Source organism: Pelobates fuscus, chromosome 5 (genome assembly GCF_036172605.1).
Source record: "Pelobates fuscus isolate aPelFus1 chromosome 5, aPelFus1.pri, whole genome shotgun sequence".
Lineage (NCBI taxonomy): Eukaryota > Metazoa > Chordata > Amphibia > Anura > Pelobatidae > Pelobates > Pelobates fuscus.
In genome coordinates this window covers 334,641,975-334,663,781 of record NC_086321.1, presented here as the reverse complement: position 1 = coordinate 334,663,781, position 21,807 = coordinate 334,641,975, and the positions used below count along the sequence as shown (strand labels likewise).

The window sequence follows — 21,807 nt, the reverse complement described above, 5'->3', positions numbered from 1 at the left end:
GCGATGAGATCAATACATGCTTCCTTGTTGCACCAACCAATAAATATAGTGATATAGCACAACATCACATTAAATATAGGCCTCATGAAGAGATCAAGGCTTGGAGAAAAAATAAAATGCAAACCACATGTCATTGAGTTTTTTTTTTTTTTTTTTTACTAAAGGTCAGATTTCTATCACTAAATTTGGCTCAACTCATTTGTATAATGCTCTTCCATTAAAGGGACACTCCAGGCACCCAGACCACTTCTGCCCATTGGAGTGGTCTGGGTGCCAACTCCCACTACCTTGCAGGGTTAAGTCCTCCTCTACTGGCTGTCTTAGCCAGCGGGGTCTCAGCCAGCGTGGGAGACTGCGCATACGCATTAGGTCTCCCCCCGCTGGCTGACGTCGGCAGGGGAGGTGAGTAGGCGGAGCCTGACCCAGCGCCGAGGGACATCGGCGCTGGACTCCGGTAAGTCACTGAAGGGGATTTAACCCATTCAGCAATGGGGGATGGGAGGGAGAGGGGCACTATAGGGTCCTGCAGTGCGAGGAAAACTTATATGTTTTCCTGGCACTGGAGAGTCCCTTTAAAGGACCACTATAGTGCCAGGAAAACATACTTGTTTTCCTGGCACTATAGTGCCCTGAGGCACTATAGTGCCAGGAAAACATATAAGTAGTGTTTGTGAATAGGCAAAATCAATCCCTCCAAATGTCAAAATGCCAATTCATATGAAATGTCCTCTAAAAAACAAAACAGTTTGTCTCCAGACATTTTCATGGAGCATGTCACAACAATGTTTTGTTCTATCATCTCATACTTACTTGGTTTGCTGACGGTCAATCCTAGCGAACATTTTTTTTAGCTCCTCCTGATTAAGGACTCCGTCAGAGAAATAACTTTGAAATTCTTCAAATGACAATTTCCCATCATCTGCAAAAAGATTTGTGGATTGTGACCGACTGTATTATGTAGATGTTGGGTAATATCACTTTTCCAAGCTGCATCTACAGATACATCCTAAATCGTCCTTGTCTAGCTCATGTTTGTGAGGAAGTGTTTGAGTAAAGTTGGTCAATTGTTTCAATAAGCCAAGGATTCATTTCCACACCAGAAGTGGTTCTACTCTCTCAGTTCATGAGCCCCCTTTATGTTATGTGCAGACAATCACACATTAGGTTTTAAGTATTCCTATTAATTAAGCCATTATTTATTAGAACTAAACACTAGACTTGTGCACAAATGCATGCAGCTCTAGGGGTATAATAAAAGGGGGTGTGATCTACATGAGGGTGCAGAGCCTAGCACAGCACACCCTGTCTCTCTATAGGGCACCGGCTTTGGTCCTTGATTTATATGTGGAGTCTTATTCATTGAATTGGACTCCACAGATAAATCCTGGATGGCTCAATTCATTCTTTACACACTTTTAAAGAACATTATTTGTAGAGATGGGAAGTGATAGGCAAGAACTCTAAAACTGGTGGGGCTGCATGTGGGCATTGATTTACTATGTGTAGAGGCTCAATGCCTTGACACATTAATTTTCAAATGTAACCTTTAAGTCACTGTTCCACCATTAGGTTTAATAACTACATAAATGTATTGTGGAACAGTGGAGAACCTTCAGAGGAACTGCAAATTTTAGACCAAAATAGCTACGCTGTCCTATGAGATTGACTAACATCCAGACACTGTCACTGCATCCGTTACTTGCAAACACAAAATGTTCACATACTTTACTCACAAACACATACTGTTATTGTGTTCTTTATACCAATACATATGGACACACTGCCACTCTGTGCCTTATCATATACCACAACACACACACACTTATACACACACACACTGCCTCACACACTGGATTCCTTACAAACATACACTACCACTGCATTGTTAAAACACACACGATGTCATGAGCACATGCTCAGACACTGACACAACATTATACACACACACACATACAGCACTATTGCATTCCTTATGCGCACTGTACCACTGAATTCCTTTCCCACATAATACACTACTACTACATTCCTTACAATCACACACTGCCAATGCATTATTTACACAAACACACACGTAGGATAGTTATATGCATTACTTATACATATACCTACACGTTCTCATATGCACGAACATACACATGCAGACTGCATTATTCATACATATTTACATCACTACTACATTCCTTAAACATATCAACACACTTTCACTGAACACATGAAGACAAACACATTACTTCTAAATTCACTGATGCACTCACACATTACCACTGCATTCTTTACACACTACCAGCAAATTGCAAACACACAATTCATATTTACACACACACACATACAGGAACACTCATATTACTCCAGCTTTATTTACACACATTCAGCACATCTGTATTCCTTACACACATTCCCCATGCATTGCTAAGACACACCCTGCCAGTACCCCCACAAGCACAAACACACAATGACAAACAGTGCATTGCTCACAAACACACACTACGGTTACATTGCAAACACACACAGACATATAGAGACTAACAATTCACTGCTAAGAAACACACACAAACTACCAGTAAACTGCTAACACACACATACACAAATAAACACTAACAGTGCATTCGCAGCACACTCACAGACCACCATCCAATATAAACCTCCTTCCTAGAAATAGGAACGCTCATCCCTAACTGCTCTCAGTGAGTGGTTACTGTAATAGGCATTTCCAATGTTATCGATGCTAATCTCCATTTGTGTTCAGTAACGACATAATAGCAGGTAGATACATTGTATCCTGGCTCCAGGGAGGATCTGCCCATCAGGGAATTCCTGAATTTCATTAGTTCCCGCCAGCAGGCTGGATCCTTGCTGGGCTTGTTTGCCTCGCTAACTCTAGCCTTAGTCCTAAGAATAACCTTCAGCAGTATACCTCACTGGGTGAATGTATCCACAGGGATCCCGTGTGACTCTCTAAAGGAGCTTTATATGTCATTAAATATTTTTCTTCCCATTTCTTAAGCTCCTTCACGTCTTCCCTTGCATTGCTAGCTCTTTATCTGAATCATTGCAGGTACAGACTGAGATTGGTCATTAATATGGATGTACCCCCTCTCCCCCCTCCTGCCATGCCCCTGTCCCCTGTGAACGGATATCTAACTGTCTCTGAGACCACAGGACGCCAGACAGGAGATAAATCCATATTTGACACTTACCATTCTTGTCTGCTCTTCGAAATATCTGTAAATAAATAAAAGGAATTTATCAGAGCCAAGTCTTATTTTGATCAAGGTTGAGCTATGCTTTATAGTTTCTGAATGACATTCCATTTTGAAATATCCATCTTCCAGTTTTTAATATTTATAATATCCACTGCTATCTTTATTCTGAAACATAATGGAAAATCCTCACTCAAGTCCATTATAATAAAATAAAGTGATCGTATAAAAGTAATAAGCAAAATAGGGTTGGCAGTTCTGAATTTAGAAAAAGAGGGAAAATCACAAAATAGTGGACTCCATTTTTCCAGATTTTCTATTATGGTTTAAAGTTTGAAATTAGCTTTGAATTAGTTTTGAATTCCGCACATTTCTCAATGACCTTGGGTGACACATTATCTATATTTCAAAATACACGGGACACTGGAACCTTGAGGGCTATGCCAGGAAGCTTGCACTCCGTTCCCACTCGCAATCACTGAAATTACTAAAATTACAAAATTACTAAAATTAGTTACTTTTATTCCGCTTGCTTTGCAAAATCTACTATTTTTTAGATCACAGCAATAGGATACTTCACAATGCATTCCATTAAAATGTGATATATTTTACATCACACCCTCTTTTCTACTAATATTTTTAGACCTTCATTAGAATATGAGACTATTACAACATTCACTCACTCATTACCATTACTCTTTCCATGTAACAATTAGTATAATGCCACATATTTTTACTTCTAAAAATCTCTATCTTCCACGCCACCATTTGTGTAATCTCTTCATCATGATATACTTTCATGGTAATATTGGCCCTAATGCCATTCTCACATTAGTATGGTATATAGCAGGGATAGGCAACCTTCGGAACTCTAGATGCTGTGGACTACATCCCCCATAATGCTCTTACACACATAATGCTGGCACAGCATCATGGGAGGTGTAGTCCAAAACATCTGCAGTGACGAAGGTTGCCTTTGCCTGGTATATAGCATTCCTGTGCTTCTAGTGGTATCAGAATTCTCACTGTTAAGCGAGCACTGATATTAGCACAAACATTAGTACAGTTTATGTAAATTCCATGTTCTCAGTGATATGATGTATTTTACCTACGTATTCATTCCCATTTGCAGGGCTCACAATTCCTACTTATCACTAGCCTTTTGCGAGTGAATATGTAGTTCTGACGAGTAGAAATCCACCACTAGTGAGTGTCACATGGACCGTGCAACGCAGGCTTGCAGTGACAAGTAACTTTTAAAGCCTGGCTAGTAGTGGCAAAGAAGCTGAAATTGTCACCCTGATATGACATCACCTACTCCTTCTTTTCCAGTGGTTTTAGTCCTGACATGACGATGTTCCCCCATTGTGGACCTTAGCCAACTTCTATGCTCCCATTGGTATGACATGACTAACTAATAGTTCCAATTATATAATATCTCTCACTTCTTTATGTTCCCATTGGTTTGAAGCTTTCCATTCCTGTGTTCCCACTGGTATTCTCCCCCACATCTAGTTCCCACTGGTTTAGCCTTTCCACACTACCACCCACAAGTGTAATTTTTTTCACTTCTATGCCCTCGATGGTATTGGATTACCCACTTCGATGTTCCCACTGAAACAATGTCTTACACTTCCATCCTCCCGCTAGTATGACACCCCTCCTCTCATATTCCCAATGGTTTAGCTTCCCCTACATTCAAAGAAAGAGGATAAAGTGATCCTTGGACACAAAGTCCAGGATACACTAATGAGATATAGGTCTGAGTAACCTGTTACTTTAAAAATATATAAATGTATTAATCATAAACATGAACAAAAAATAATAAACAAAAATAAAAATAAACACACTCCAATAGATAAAGAGGAGATATAGGAAGCTCAGGGAGCTAAGGGGGGAGCCTGTACTGAGAGTAATGGGAGGTATCTATAGTTCATAGCAATATAAATGCCCAAAATAGAAAAAGAGAGAGACTAAATGTGTCTCTCAAAAAAAAAAACGGGCAGTAGCTATTGCAAAATCTGAAAAAGATACCCTCCAGCCCCAGTATGGCTACACTTAAGGATACTACCTAGAGCAGCTGATACTCCATGCTACATAGTAACACACGCTGGTGTGACAAAATGGCTTTTGTCACTGGGTCTGCATGTGACAAACTGCCCTGCCCCCCTATCTCTTGAAGGAGCCGGATTGCTAGCCTCTTACCCTGGGATGCTGGCCCGTTAAGTCATGGGGTCTTAAGGCACTTGGGACAGAGCCCTCTGTCTCTGGATCACATCATTCGCCTTACTTGCTTGGATTGTACATTTCCCCTGTTACACTCGTATGTGGGTTCGTGCAGTTTAACTTCCATTACAGCTGGACTAAGGCTGTTCGTACCAACGAACAAACTGCCGAAGGGCCGACCACCCGGTCTGCGGAGTGTGCTGCTTGTTAGCCACCCAGAAGCTGCGGTTAACCGCAGCTTAATTGTCAAATGCCTGGGTGGCCGGCGTTCGTTTGCTGAACACGTGGCGGCGGTGTCAGGGTACCTGAAGTCTCTACCTCGGAGGAGGTTAGACTTCCCAGCGGCCGTCCTCTCAGGGGGGCTGATTCACCCAATCCTCACAGCTCTCATAGCCGTTCACACGCCGGCCGCGATAGCGCCGCTTCCTTTTATGACGCGGCGCTCAGGAGCCGACGTCATGACGGCAATCACATCCCGACCTGTCAATCTAGTTCTGAACAACGAATCAGGGCTCGGCAAGGGCGGAGTCATCAATTAAAGAACCAAGGTATAAAAGAGGGATGTGTGTAATGGTTCATTGCCCTGTCGTGGTTCTAGCTTGTCTGGTCCCTCAGTGCTCTTATTACTATTGTCTATTTGGTTTTGACTCGGCTTGTACTTTCGTTCCAGTTTATCTCTCGTGTCCTTTGACCTCGGCTCGTCTCTCGCTTACCTGTTCTCTCGTTCCCTCGACCTCGGCTTGTCTCTGACCATTCTTTGCTTTCTCCTTACATTAGTCCGGCCATTCTAAGGTCCGGTATACGTACCTATCTCCTGTTTGTATTCTGCGTGTTGGATCCCTGTCCCGATCCTGACAGGCGGCCATTTTAAATCGCCGAATACTCAGCGGTAGTTTGTCGTCGACGCTCTGGAACTCTTTTCGGGTACATTTGCACGGACAGCTGGTGAACTTAAACTTTACTCGACGTTATTGAGAACTGTGTTCGTGGGATCTGAGCGCTATTCGCCTATAATATGCGCTCAGATCCAAGCTATCTGGGGGTGTGTGGAACATAGGGACTTCGTTCAGCGAAACATGAGTTATTGATTTTAATACAGTTTTGTTAAAAGGTAAAAAGCACATGTTTCTCTCTGCCCGGAGATAATTAGGTTCTCTGCAACCACTTAAGCTAATTATCTCCAGGATAGAGAGGAGGGGTAAGTTAATTATCTCCAGGATACAGAGGAGGGGTTACACTCTTCCTGTGGGTGTGTATAAGAATTGTACTGTATACTGATTGGTTCTGCATATTTTGTTACAGTCTTCCACAAGGTCCCATGTGGGAGTTCCCTTGCTGGGAGACCATCATAAAAGGGCTGATTTTGGCCATCAATAAACACATTAGTTTTACCCCTTCATGAAGTCTCGACTCATGTTTGGGGAATTGGGAGCTATCATCACTACTTCACTCTTTTCAGCTTAGATTTCGGGAGACGCTACAAGGATCAGCACTGCACGGATAGCAGGATCCTTTACACCTGTGGCAAGTGGCGGGATTTTCTCCCGAATGGATATACAGAACCGAATCAAGTAGTGAATAGCATCCTAGCGACACCGGTACCATGGATTTATAATTAGGGCAACGCTAGTATTCGTACAGTGCCCCTGGCTACAGCAGCATGGAATCAGCTAGTTCCTGGACAGCGTTCTATGAGGAGGAGCACCCGGATTACAGGGATGCAGCCCGGAAAGGCGTATGGCATGAGGCCATGGAGGACATGCAGCGACAACGGAGCGAGAGTCTCCCCAGCGAGGAGCAGAGGTTGCGAATGCGATTGGCGCTGCGAAGGCCTCTGCTGGGGGAGGAGCCCCTGAAGGAGTGGGTGTCGGAGCTCGAGACCCTGGTATGGCAGGAGACCTGATTAGAGGACGCATACCAGGCACTATGGTGGGACACAGTGCGGCAGGCTCCCTGGACGGAGGAATACCACAGACCCGAGGGTGAGGATTACAATGGCCCTGGTCTATTATGGGAGTCCTTTGACAAAATGGATTTTGGGAGCACGGGAGAGTCCAGATTCTGAGACCTTATGGACTACAGGAGAGACCTACACGATTAGCCTCCCGAAAGGGGGGTGAGAGCAGATCTAACATTCCTGGTCAGAAGGGAGTGGGAGCTGGAGCAGGACTACCAACATCTGTTCAGCTTGATCCACTCACAGCCTAACCTGCAGCACTACCACTGGCAAGACCAGGCTGAGGTACACCCAGCTCCGCTACCAGCTGCAGAGGTAGGGGACCTCATAGACTGGTCCGGGGAGGACCCACAGTCGGCAGGTGGAGATGGGATCGAGGTCTCTTCACCGGTACTGCAGGGAATTGGGAGCCTAGTCTCCATTCCCCAGCGGCAGTGTGTCCAGCAGGGAATAGAGAGCTCGGTCTCCTTTCCCCAGCAGCAGGACACTGTATTAGGAGTAGAGACCGTAGGTCTCCAGCAGCAGAGCTGTGCAGCCAAAGAGGAGACAGTCGGTCTCCAGCAGCAGAGCTGTACAGCTAAAGGGAAGACAGTTGGTCTCCAGCAGCAGAGCTGTGCAGCTAAAGGGAAGACAATCGGTCTCCAGCAGCAGAGCGGTGCAGCTAAAGGGAAGACAGTCGGTCTCCAGCAGCAGAGCTGTGCAGCTAAAGGGGAGACAGTCGGTCTCCAACAGCAGAGCTGTGCAGCTAAAGGGGAGACAGTCGGTCTCCAGCAGCAGAGCTGTGCAGCTTAAGGGGAGACAGTCAGTCTCCAGCAGCAGAGCTGTGCAGCTAAAGGGGAGACAGTCGGTCTCCAGCAGCAGAGCTGTGCAGAAAAAGGGGAGACAGTCAGTCTCCAGCAGCAGAGCTGTGCAGCTAAAGGGGAGACAGTCGGTCTCCAGCAGCAGAGCGGTGCAGCCAAAGGGAAGACAGTCGGTCTCCAGCAGCAGAGCTGTATAGAAAAAGGCGAGACAGTCGGTCTCCAGCAGCAGAGCTGTGCAGCTAAAGGGGAGACAGTCAGTCTCCAGCAACCAGGCTTCAACCAGACTACTCCCGTAGTAGTGCTGGTACCAGGGCAGAGTACCGCTGGTCTCTGCCCACTCAGCCACCCACCAAGGCAGCCTACCAGTCCCACACACAGCCGTGGTGAGGCACCTGGACATGGACAAGTTTTTCCCTCACTCAGGTGTAGAAACCAGTTATTGTGGGGGGGCTGTACTGCTGTTTCTGTTTTGTCGGTGGGCTGCTGGACTAACAAGGGCACTGACCGGCAGGAGGTCAGATACCCTGTTAGTCCGTTTGGAAAAGGGGAGATGTGTGACAAAATGGCTTTTGTCACTGGGTCTGCATGTGACAAACTGCCCTGCCCCCCTATCTCTTGGAGGAGCCGGATTGCTAGCCTCTTACCCTGGGATGCTGGCCCGTTAAGTCATGGGGTCTTAAGGCACTTGGGACAGAGCCCTCTGTCTCTGGATCACATCATTCACCTTACTTGCTTGGATTGTACATTTCCCCTGTTACACTCGTATGTGGGTTCGTGCAGTTTAACTTCCATTACAGCTGGACTAAGGCTGTTCGTACCGACGAACAAACTGCCGAAGGGCCGACCACCCGGTCTGCGGAGTGTGCTGCTTGTTAGCCACCCAGAAGCTGCGGTTAACCGCAGCTTAATTGTCAAATGCCTGGGTGGCCGGCGTTCGTTTGCCGAACACGTGGCGGCGGCCATTTTAAATCGCAGAATACTCAGCGGTAGTTTGTCGTCGACGCTCTGGAACTCTTTTCGGGTACATTTGCACGGACAGCTGGTGAACTTAAACTTTACTCGACGTTATTGAGAACTGTGTTCGTGGGATCTGAGCGCTATTCGCCTATAATATGCGCTCAGATCCAAGCTATCTGGGGGTGTGTGAAACATGGGGACTTCGTTCAGCGAAACATGAGTTATTGATTTTAATACAGTTTTGTTAAAAGGTAGAAAGCACATGTTTTTCTCCGCCCGGAGATAATTAGGTTCTCTGCAACCACTTAAGCTAATTATCTCCAGGATAGAGAGGAGGGGTAAGTTAATTATCTCCAGGATACAGAGGAGGGGTTACACTCTTCCTGTGGGTGTGTATAAGAATTGTACTGTATACTGATTGGTTCTGCATATTTTGTTACAGTCTTCCACAAGGTCCCATGTGGGAGTTCCCTTGCTGGGAGACCATCATAAAAGGGCTGATTTTGGCCATCAATAAACACATTCGTTTTACCCCTTCATGAAGTCTCGACTCATGTTTGGGGAATTGGGAGCTATAATCACTACTTCACTCTTTTCAGCTTGGATTTCGGGAGACGCTACAAGGATCAGCGCTGCACGGATAGCAGGATCCTTTACAGCTGGCTAGTGCTGTCAGATATATCCTAGGTGAATAAGAGCCATCTAATAAAAGCAGGCTAACACTCTCCCTAAACTACGCTCCAAACAGATCTTCAACTCCTCTTACCCTAAATACACACACCAAACAGTGTCAAAATAAAAAGTGCTGTGATGATAAAATCATAATTCGCCTAACGCGTTTCGGCGCTAAAACAAGCGCCTTTCTCAAAGGCTATCAACGAGGAAATACACTCGAGCTCGTGTTAAATATGTTCAGCGGCATTAGTGAGCCAATCGGAGGAGAATATAGGCGGCGTTACATTTACACATCTGCCTATCGAATTGGTCCCCCCCTTCCGTCAGTCATATAGACTTGCTCCAATCAGAAAAGGGGGAGGATATTGTGGGGCGGAGCTAGGTGCCGATCACGGAAACGCTTGTTTAATACGTTGCCATGGGTATTGGCTCATGCATCTCCTACAGAAAAACGAACTTAAGCAACAAATCGCAATAAAATAATAATAATGATAGTAAATATTGGGAACCACTGTATATCCAGAAACATCATGAACCTGTTGTGAGGGTGCACTAATAGTATTGTACATATAAAAAATGACGGCTAAACTTAATACACACAGAGATAAGAGTATATAATCATATGCACTGAAATCATCTGTATATATATATATATATATAAGGCTTCATCACAACAGAGGTCAAGGCAATATACTGCACATTAATAGAAAAATAGCATTATAATTCCGGAAAATGGTAGTAAATAAAGCAACAGTGTTTAAAAAAGTAACTAAAAAAGAAGAACTTTCCTATTTTAAAGTTGTATCACAAAGAATTTTATAAAGTGATATGATGTTTTTCACACCCTCACTAGTGTGGAACACCCCCACTCTCATGTTTGCAATGGTTCAGCTTCCCCTACATTCACACCCTCACTAGTGTGGAACACCCCCACTCTCATGTTTCCAATGGTTCAGCTTCCCCTACATTCACACCCTCACTAGTATGGAACAACCCCACTCTCATGTTTACAATGGTTCAGCTTCCTCTACATTCACACCCTCGCTAGTGTGGAACCACCCCTCTAATGTTACCATTGGTACAGCTTCCCCTATATTCATGCTCCCACTAGTATGGCACCCCTCCCCCTTATGTTCCTAATGGTTCTACTTCACCTACATTCATACCCTCGCTAGTATGGATCTCCCCCTCTTGTGTTCCCAGTACTTCAGGTCCCCCTACATTCATACCCTCGCTATTATGGAACCACCACTCTAATGTTCCCATTGGTTCAGCTTCCCCTAGATTCATGCTCCCACTAATACGGAACCCCCTCCCCTCATGTTCCCAGTGGTTCAGCTTCCCCTACATTCATGCTCCCACTAGTACGGAACCACCCCTCTCATGTTCCCAATGGTTCAGTTTCCGGTACATTCATGCTCCCACTAGTATGAAACTTCCTCTCCATGTTCCCAATGGTTCAGTTTCCCCTACATCCCCGATCACACTACTATGGACTGTATATTTCACAAGTTCATCCTATCCTCCTATTAGCATGATATCTCCCTCTTCCAAATGCTGCTAGTATTGGCTCCCACTAATATATTGTCTCTCATTCACACGGTCTTCTTGTATGATTTATGACATTGTACATACTCCCATTAGAACAGTAGTTTGCACTCCCATTCACACACTTAAACAGTAAAAAATCCTAATTCTCATGACCCCCCTTCGCCCACAAAAAAAAGATGATCCCCATATTTCCACAAAAACAATCATATTGTCTTCCATCCTCCGGCTAGCCCCACCAGCCTTCCTTATATCTCTGATTCAAGAAGAACAATCACTGTGGCAGTCATTCCTATCACAGTTTTTATAAAGCAGTAACATTGACATTTATATATAGATATTTTATAACAGCTGGAATTACACTGGGATAGCCATATCCCATCTGCATGCTCATGTTCAGCAATTGAAAAGTTCCTGAAGTGCACAGAAATTTTGTGAGCCAGGAACGAAATTCAAAAGGAATTGCCCTGATCAGTTAATCGACGTTCCTCCTGTAGAGTGTGAACTATATATACAGTGAGACAGCACTTTTCATGGACCAACCAACATCACTCTAAAGTGATTGTGTTAACAATGCAAAAAAAAAGAGGAATGTGGCAGAACAAATGAACATCACATGGACTAAAGCATGTGGAAAGTGAAAAGTCCCTGTGACTTGTATTTGTTCATGACTCAATATGATGTGTCTAGTGAGGTAATCATGGTATGTTAGACACAGATGTCAATCAAACCACCTGGCTTATTCATCCATATATAGTCTGTTCCTTTAACAAACATCCTGTTTCAAATTCTGGTAACTTGATTACTCACACACCAATTATGTGAATTAAAGCGGCACTGTCATGCCGAACTTACCTTTCCTCAATCTCTTCCTCTTCTCCCCCTCTCTCAGGATCTGTTCTTCTTTTCTTCCTGTCTTCTTTAGTTTTCTTTAAAACCATAAGACAAAGTAGGGACTCTTTGTCTTATGGGATTCCTCCGCTTGACCAGCTCTGACCAGCGGAGGAGCAAAGTGTGCTTCATTTCCGCTGGTCAGAGCAATTTTCCCATGATCCCTAGCTTTCCTCCCAGTTCCCACAATGCTTCCTGTCAGTATTGCCGAACGTCCTGTCACTTAGACAGAACGCCGGCAAAACTGCCGAATTGCATCCTAACAGAATGAGCACTGTTTCTCCATTGGTGTTAGGATGCAATTCGGTACTTTGTTTGTATCGGAATTTCATTCTAATGAATGAAACTCCGATCCTATTCATTGCCGCGGCTGCATCTTGCAGCCGCTTAGTAGATAACTCCCTAATTCCCACGGCATCAGGGAGCTATCTACTAAAAGGCTGAAATACCTGAATTGGTCTTTCAGCCAACTTTACTAATACTAAGTAAAGATTACTTAGTATTAGTAAATAATATGCCCCTACTCGCTATACCGCGAGTAGGGGCATGTCTAGTAAGCAGTGAGCAGCCTGTGGCTGCTCACTGTAAAAAACAAAAAACAAAAAAAAAACTAATAAACACCCCCCCTCCCCTGCGCGGGGGTTAAAGATTGGGGGGGGGGGGGAGGCTACTGTCTTCCCTCCTGGCCCCCACCCCTGCGCGGTGGGTGGGGGCCCTAATAAAACAATAAGGGGGGGGGGGACCTACTGTCCTCCCCCCCTGGCCCCCACCCCTGCGCGGTGGGTGGGTGCCCTAATAAAACAATAAGGGGGGGGACCTACTGTCCTCCCCCCCGGCCCCCACCCCTGCGCGGTGGGTGGGGGCCCTAATAAAACAATAAGGGGGGGGACCTACTGTCCTCCCCCCCGGCCCCCACCCCTGCGCGGTGGGTGGGGGCCCTAATAAAACAATAAGGGGGGGGACCTATTGTCCTCCCCCCTGGCCCCCACCCATGCGCGGTGGGTGGGGGCCCTAATAAAACAATAAGGGGGGGACCTACTGTCCTCCCCCCCCCGGCCCCCACCCCTGAGCGGTGGGTGGGGGCCCTAATAAAACAATAAGGGGGGGGACCTATTGTCCTCCCCCCCTGGCCCCCACCCCTGCGCGGTGGGTGGGGGCCCTAATAAAAACAATAAGGGGGGGGACCTACTGTCCTCCCCCCGGCCCCCACCCCTGAGCGGTGGGTGGGGGCCCTAATAAAACAATAAGGGGGGGCACCTATTGTCCTCCCCCCCCTGGCCCCCACCCCTGCGTGGTGGGTGGGGGCCCTAATAAAAACAATAAGGGTGGGGGACCTACTGTCCTCCCCCCCGGCCCCCACCCCTGCGCGGTGGGTGGGGGCCCTAATAAAACAATAAGGGGGGGGGCCTACTGTCCTCCCCCCCTGGCCCCCACCCCTGCGCGGTGGGTGGGTGCCCTAATAAAACAATAAGGGGGGGGACCTACTGTCCTCCCCCCCGGCCCCCACCCCTGCGCGGTGGGTGGGGGCCCTAATAAAACAATAAGGGGGGGGACCTATTGTCCTCCCCCCTGGCCCCCACCCATGCGCGGTGGGTGGGGGCCCTAATAAAACAATAAGGGGGGGACCTACTGTCCTCCCCCCCCCGGCCCCCACCCCTGAGCGGTGGGTGGGGGCCCTAATAAAACAATAAGGGGGGGACCTATTGTCCTTCCCCCCCTGGCCCCCACCCCTGCGCGGTGGGTGGGGGCCCTAATAAAAACAATAAGGGGGGGGGACCTACTGTCCTCCCCCCCGGCCCCCACCCCTGAGCGGTGGGTGGGGGCCCTAATAAAACAATAAGGGTGGGGCTCCTATTGTCCTCCCCCCCCTGGCCCCCACCCCTGCGTGGTGGGTGGGGGCCCTAATAAAAACAATAAGGGTGGGGGACCTACTGTCCTCCCCCCCGGCCCCCACCCCTGCGCGGTGGGTGGGGGCCCTAATAAAACAATAAGGGGGGGGACCTACTGTCCTCCCCCCCTGGCCCCCACCCCTGCGCGGTGGGTGGGTGCCCTAATAAAACAATAAGGGGGGGGACCTACTGTCCTCCCCCCCGGCCCCCACCCCTGCGCGGTGGGTGGGGGCCCTAATAAAACAATAAGGGGGGGGACCTATTGTCCTCCCCCCTGGCCCCCACCCATGCGCGGTGGGTGGGGGCCCTAATAAAACAATAAGGGGGGGACCTACTGTCCTCCCCCCCCCGGCCCCCACCCCTGAGCGGTGGGTGGGGGCCCTAATAAAACAATAAGGGGGGGACCTATTGTCCTTCCCCCCCTGGCCCCCACCCCTGCGCGGTGGGTGGGGGCCCTAATAAAAACAATAAGGGGGGGGACCTACTGTCCTCCCCCCCGGCCCCCACCCCTGAGCGGTGGGTGGGGGCCCTAATAAAACAATAAGGGGGGGGACCTATTGTCCTCCCCCCCCTGGCCCCCACCCCTGCGCGGTGGGTGGGGGCCCTAATAAAAACAATATGGGGGGGGGACCTACTGTCCTCCCCCCCGGCCCCCACCCCTGAGCGGTGGGTGGGGGCCCTAATAAAACAATAAGGGGGGGACCTACTGTCCTCCCCCCTAGCCCCCACCCCTGCGCGGTGGGTGGGGGCCCTAAATGAACCCCCCCCCCATCAAGGTGACTAGGGGTCCCAAGCCCCTAGTCACCCCCCACCCAAAACATTCTATCCCCTACCTACCCCCCTCACCCTAAAAATAGTGAGGGGGGAATAAAATAACTAACCTGTAAAAAAAAAAAAAATTAAACTTGCCATTTGACGTCTTCTTTTTTCTAAATTCTTCTTACTTCAGCCCCCCAAAAGGCCAAATAAAAATCCATAAACCCGTCGCACTTTAAAAAAAAAAAAAAAAAAAAACGAGCGCAAACAAAAATTAATCCATCTTCACCCATGGAGGGCACGCCGCGTACTGAGCTCCGCAGGGCGGGTCAAGGCTTATAAAGCCTTGCCCCGCCCTGCAATTAGGCTTAGAACACAATGATTGGTTGGTTTAAGCCAATCAGAGTGCTCTGTGTCATTTTACACAGCGTGGGAAAATTCAAAAGAACTTTCCCACGCTGTGTAAAATGACAGATCACTGTGATTGGATGGTTTTCAAACCATCCAATCACAGTGCTCTGTGTCATTTTACAAGCGTGGGAAAATTCCAAAGAACTTTCCCACGCTTGTAAAATGACACAGAGCACTGTGATTGGATGGATTTCAAACCATCCAATCACACTGCTCTGTGTCATTTTACAAGCGTGGGAAAGTTCTTTGGAATTTTCCCACGCTTGTAAAATGACACAGAGCACTGTGATTGGATGGCTTGAAAACCATCCAATCACAGTGATCTGTCATTTTACACAGCGTGGGAAAGTTCTTTTGAATTTTCCCACGCTGTGTAAAATGACACAGAGCACTCTGATTGGCTTAAACCAACCAATCATTGTGTTCTAAGCCTAATTGCAGGGCGGGGCAAGGCTTTATAAGCCTTGACCCGCCCAGCGGAGCTCAGTACGCGGCGTGCCCTCCATGGGTGAAGATGGATTAATTTTTGTTTGCGCTCGGTTTTTTTTTGTTTTTTTTTTAAAGTACGACGGGTTTATGGATTTTTATTTGGCCTTTTGGGGGGCTGAAGTAAGAAGAATTTAGAAAAAAGAAGACGTCAAATGGTAAGTTTATTTTTTATTTTTTTACAGGTTAGTTATTTTATTCCCCCCTCACTATTTTTAGGGTGAGGGGGGTAGGTAGGGGATAGAATGTTTTGGGTGGGGGGTGACTAGGGGCTTGGGACCCCTAGTCACCTTGATGGGGGGGGTCATTTAGGGCCCCCACCCACCGCGCAAGGGTGGGGGCCAGGGGGGGAGGACAGTAGGTACCCCCCTTATTGTTTTATTAGGGCCCCCACCCACCGCGCAGGGGTGGGGGCCAGGGGGGGAGGACAGTGGGTCCCCCCCCTTATTGTTTTATTAGGGCCCCCACCCACCGCGCAGGGGTGGGGGCCAGGGGGGGAGGACAGTAGGTCCCCCCCCCTTATTGTTTTATTAGGGCCCCCACCCACCGCTCAGGGGTGGGGGCCAGGGGGGGAGGACAGTAGGTCCCCCCCCCTTATTGTTTTATTAGGGCCCCCACCCACCGCGCAGGGGTGGGGGCCAGGGGGGGAGGACAGTAGGTCCCCCCCCCTTATTGTTTTATTAGGGCCCCCACCCACCGCGCAGGGGTGGGGGCCAGGGGGGGAGGACAGTAGGTCCCCCCCCTTATTGTTTTATTAGGGCCCCCACCCACCGCGCAGGGGTGGGGGCCAGGTGGGGAGGACAGTAGGTCCCCCCCCTTATTGTTTTATTAGGGCCCCCACCCACCGCTCAGGGGTAGGGGCCAGGGGGGGAGGACAGTAGGTCCCCCCCCTTATTGTTTTATTAGGGCCCCCACCCACCGCGCAGGGGTGGGGGCCGGGGGGGAGGACAATAGGTTACCCCCCCCCTGGTCCCCCCCCCCTTTATTGTTTTATTAGGGCCCCCACCCACTGCGCAAGGGTGGGGGCCAGGGGGGGAGGACAGTAGGTCCCCCCCCCCTTATTGTTTTATTAGGGCCCCCACCCACCGCGCAGGGGTGGGGGCCAGGGGGGAGGACAGTAGGTCCCCCCCCCTTATTGTTTTATTAGGGCCCCCACCCACCGCTCAGGGGTGGGGGCCAGGGGGGGAGGACAGTAGGTGTCCCCCCCTTATTGTTTTATTAGGGCCCCCACCCACCGCGCAGGGGTGGGGGCCGGGGGGGAGGACAATAGGTCCCCCCCCCTTTATTGTTTTATTAGGGCCCCCACCCACCGCTCAGGGGTGGGGGCCGGGGGGGAGGACAGAAGGTCCCCCCCTTATTGTTTTATTAGGGCCCCCACCCACCGCGCAGGGGTGGGGGCCGGGGGGGGGGGGGACAGTAGTGTGGGTAGATGACGTGTCCCACAGGGACTTCACCTACCCACACAAAGATGGCGGCGCCCTGAATAAAGATCGGGGCAGAAGATAAAGAATTAAAAAGAGGTAATGTGGGGGGCTTAGGGGCATTTGGGGGTGACTAGGGGGTCGATTGGATGTAGTGGAGGCGGGAGGGGGGTTAAAAAAAAAACGGGATTCGGCATGACAGTGCCGCTTTAAATAACCATGCCTGCGTTGTAAAGAAAATATTTACCTAAAATCACATGCTCCTGTAGCAACCGCTCATTGTGCAACACTGCAGAATTATTCGCTATCCGTGGATGCATTATTACAAATCATCCATTTCTTTATTACACAAATACAATGGGAGCACTTGTACAACAAAGCCGTTATGGCGACTTCATTAAATTGATATTAATATTATTATTTGTTTATTTTTGCTGCATCCCCCTCACTAAAATTGCTGATTTCTCATTCCAAGCAGCAGATATATTGCAAGCTCTTCTAAAAAGGAGCAAATCTTATTATTGCTATCTTGCCATAATGCATATATTTTCTATAGTATATGTATGTATATTTATTTATAAAATATTTTACCAGTGAGATTTCTCTCGTTTTCAAGTTTGTCCTGGGTATATACCATATACATTTACTACATATACAGTTGCAAGAAAAAGTATGTGAACCCTTTGGAATGATATGGATTTCTGCACAAATTGGTCATAAAATGTGATCTGATCATCTAAGTCACAACAATAGACAATCACAGTCTGCTTAAACTAATAACACACAAAGAATGAAATGTTGCCATGTTTTTATTGAACACGCCATGTAAACATTCACAGTGCGGGTGGAAAAAGTATGTGACCCCCTAGACTAATGACATCTCCAAGAGCTAATTGGAGTGAGATGTCAGCCAACTGGAGTCCAATCAATGAGATGAGGTTGGAGGTGTTGGTTACAGCTGCCCTGCCCTAAAAAAAAACACACACCAGTTCTGGGTTTGCTTTTCACAAGAAGCATCACCTGATGTGAATGATGCCTCGCACAAAAGAGCTCTCAGAAGACCTACGATTCAGAATTGTTGACTTGCATAAAGCTGGAAAGGGTTATAAAAGTATCTCCAAAAGCCTTGCTGTTCATCAGTCCACGGTAAGACAAATTGTCTATAAATGGAGAAAGTTAAGCACTGCTGCTACTCTCCCTAGGAGTGGCCATCCTGTAAAGATGACTGCAAGAGCACAGCACAGACTGCTCAATGAGGTGAAGAAGAATCCTAGAGTGTCAGCTAAAGACTTACAAAAGTCACTGGCAAATGCTAACATCCCTGTTAGAGAATCTACAATACGTAAAACACTAAACAAGAATGGATTTCATGGGATGATACCACAGAGGAAGCCACTGCTGTCCAAACAAAACTTTGCTGCACATTTACAGTTTGCACAAGAGCACCTGGATGTTCCACAGCAGTACTGGCAAAATATTCTGTGGACAGATGAAACCAAAGTTGAGTTGTTTGGAAGAAACACACAGCACTATGTGTGGCGAAAAAGAGGCACAGCACACCAACATCAAAACCTCATCCCAACTGTGAAGTATGGTGGTGGGGGCATCATGGTTTGGGGCTGCTTTGCTGCGTCAGGGCCTGGACGGATTGCTATCATCGAAGGACAAATGAATTCCCAAGTTTATCAAGACATTTTGCAGGAGATCTTAAGGCCATCATCTGTCTACCAGCTGAAGTTCAACAGAAGATGGGTGTTGCAACAGGACAATGACCCAAAGCATAGAAGTAAATCAACAACAGAATGGCTTAAACAGAAGAAAATACACCTTCTGAAGTGGCCCAGTCAGAGTCCTGACCTCAACCCGATTGAGATGCTGTGGCATGACCTCAAGAAAGCGATTCACACCAAACATCCCAAGAATATTGCTGAACTGAAACAGTTCTGTAAAGAGGAATGGTCAAGAATTACTCCTGACCGTTGTGCACGTCTGATCTGCAACTACAGGAAACGTTTGGTTGAAGTTATTGCTGCCAAAGGAGGTTCAACCAGTTATTAAATCCAAGGGTTCACATACTTTTTCCACCTGCACTGTGAATGTTTACATGGTGTGTTCAATAAAAACATGGCAACATTTCATTCTTTGTGTGTTATTAGTTTAAGCAGACTGTGATTGTCTATTGTTGTGACTTAGATGATGATCAGATCACATTTTATGACCAATTTGTGCAGAAATCCATATCATTTTAAAGGGTTCACATACTTTTTCTTGCAACTGTATACTTCCATACATACATCTTACACACATATTTAAAACATGCTTTTTTTGAGATGCAGCAAATCATATTGCGCAGGGTTTAAGGATGTGGTTTTCTAACATAGCTTTAACACTTTCATTACTTGGGAACTTCAAGGCAGAGGCCATAAAGGCCAACTCATGTCTCTGGCTAATGAAGATGTACAGAGAGTGAGACTAGAACATACAGTATCCATACAGAGCAGGTAATCAATAAGCAATCAAAGAAGAGAATTAACCACTTCACTGCTGTTCTGGAATGTTTCATATTTCAACTGCCAAAAGAGATTTAAAATATATCTGTTTAAATAGAATTATGCATGTATGTGCATATATGTTACACCTTGCCAGAATTCTTATTCATGCAAATTAATGTTTAATGTTATACAATCTATGTTATGCAACATTTACCTGGCAATTAAGGGGCAGATTCAATCTTAGGGTCAGGTAACACTGCCCCTAACACTATCACACTGATTGGGTGATAAATTAACATTTTTGTTTGTTAATGGAATTCCAAAGGTGAGGGATTGTTCACTTAAAAAAGCACTGTAAAAATGTTAAATTGAGAATTGCAAATTCTAGGAACAAATTGCCAAAATGGAAAACTGAGATTCTTTTTTTCTAATTTGACAGATCTGGGATATAATTTGCAATTTCCTTGTCAGGTCTTCACAATCCCCTGTTTAGGGAATTCACCCCTGATTAATCAATACAGTGTATCTTCATGTCCTGTAAAGTTTGGGCTATCCCTAGAACCTGATGCTTACACTGAAATTCTGTGATAAGCTAAATATCTATAATTTATAGAATCTTGGGGTTGGTTTATATAAAAGTTCCAATTTCCTGGGTATGTACATGCAAAAGTATATATAAACAAACAGCACACAAGGCATAATACCAGATACCTGTATGGGGATTAGGGGATGATGGGTGTTATACTCACATCTTGGAATATAGACAGGTGATCTTGATTTGATAGTTCATGGGGAGCCATAGGCTTTTTCATCTCCTGTGAGTGCTTGGCAGACAAGAGACACATATTGATCAGCTCAGCACAAGACATCATATTGCAGACCAGGAGAATAGGGCACAGCAGCACCTCTGCTAGAAGATGGAGGTCAGTGGTCTCTGTTCAAGCAACAAAGAGAGAGACTAATTCAGGGTCCGCAGAGTATGTTCTGATTTCTTAAAGGAACAGATCAACAGCTGGGTGTCTAGGACATGACATTGAATGTTTAGTGACTTTACCCCAGTGTACAGTCAGCAAGCAGAATGATGTGTAAATCTTGAGTCAGGCTTGGGATGCAAAGCTGACAGTGGAGAGCCAGGATGTAAGGCAGCAAGTTCAATAAAATACAAATAAATGTAAAAAAAAAAAAAAAATCTGAAAGAGGGCACTGTGCTCTGTGTGCAGTGCTGGGAGCAGGTCCAGTGACCAAGATGCAGTGACAAGGAGCCAGTGAAGTGGAATTCAGGATACAGTAGGTTCGATGCAGTGACACAGTGCAGGATGCAGCACTAGTAACAGGTACAGTATCCAGCCGTCAGTCCTGATAACACATGGGATGCTTGGGAACCAGTGCTCAGGGCAGGTAGGTACAGCTGCACAGGAGAATGGCCAGGTAGGAGGCAAATGTCAGCTGGTAGTGTTACAGCAGGTGATGATGTGCCTCACTGCAGCTTTACATTGGGTACCACCAGACAGAAAGATGCTGTAGCTGCTATGAGCAACATCTCCCTGGGATACTGAACTCCTCCCTATCCATTCTGATTGGTCTGCCTGGTCCTTGAACAAACAGCTAAGCCAATGAAAGATAACATTTAACTCATTTTTATTTGATGTGTTTATTTTTTTGCTATGTTTGTTAAGCACAATACTTAATTCTCTCTTTGTATGTTATGTTAGAACAGGGATGGCCAAAGGGTAAATCCCATAGAGGCTGCAGAACTTCAATTGCCATGTTGCTCTACCACCTGTAAGAATAGCTATGCATCATGGGATTTGTAGTTCTGCAACAGCTGGAACTCCACTTCCTGGCCACCCCAGTATTGGAATTTGGACCCAAAAAAGAGCTGAGTTAAGACTTCCTATATAGTCCCAGGTGAGCAGTTATGTGCTCTCAAAAAAACCTTTAATTGCAGAGAATCATAGAGAATGGGTCTCTCAAACAGTGGATTTACGTCATAAAAACAATCATTTAGGAATTGTTCTCACTAAATTCCCAATTGTAGGAAATTGGAGTCTGACTGGACAATTTGTAGGAAAAAAAATAGCTAATCTGGAAAAATTCC

At 46.7% G+C, this 21,807-nt stretch overlaps 1 protein-coding gene across 1 annotated transcript in view; it reads right to left on the bottom strand.

The window, feature by feature from the left end:
* NECAB3 (N-terminal EF-hand calcium binding protein 3) overlaps positions 1-21,206 on the bottom strand; it is a 177,731-nt gene extending 156,525 nt beyond the window's left edge. Inside the window, exons 1-3 of the mRNA XM_063455733.1 lie at positions 20,459-21,206; positions 3,198-3,222; positions 811-919 (exon numbers count right to left, since the gene is read on the bottom strand). Coding sequence (XP_063311803.1) covers positions 811-919; positions 3,198-3,222; positions 20,459-20,581 — 257 coding nt within the window. The 5' untranslated portion in view covers positions 20,582-21,206. The remainder of the gene's footprint in view (positions 1-810; positions 920-3,197; positions 3,223-20,458) is intronic.
* Between the last annotated feature and the right edge of the window lie 601 nt (positions 21,207-21,807).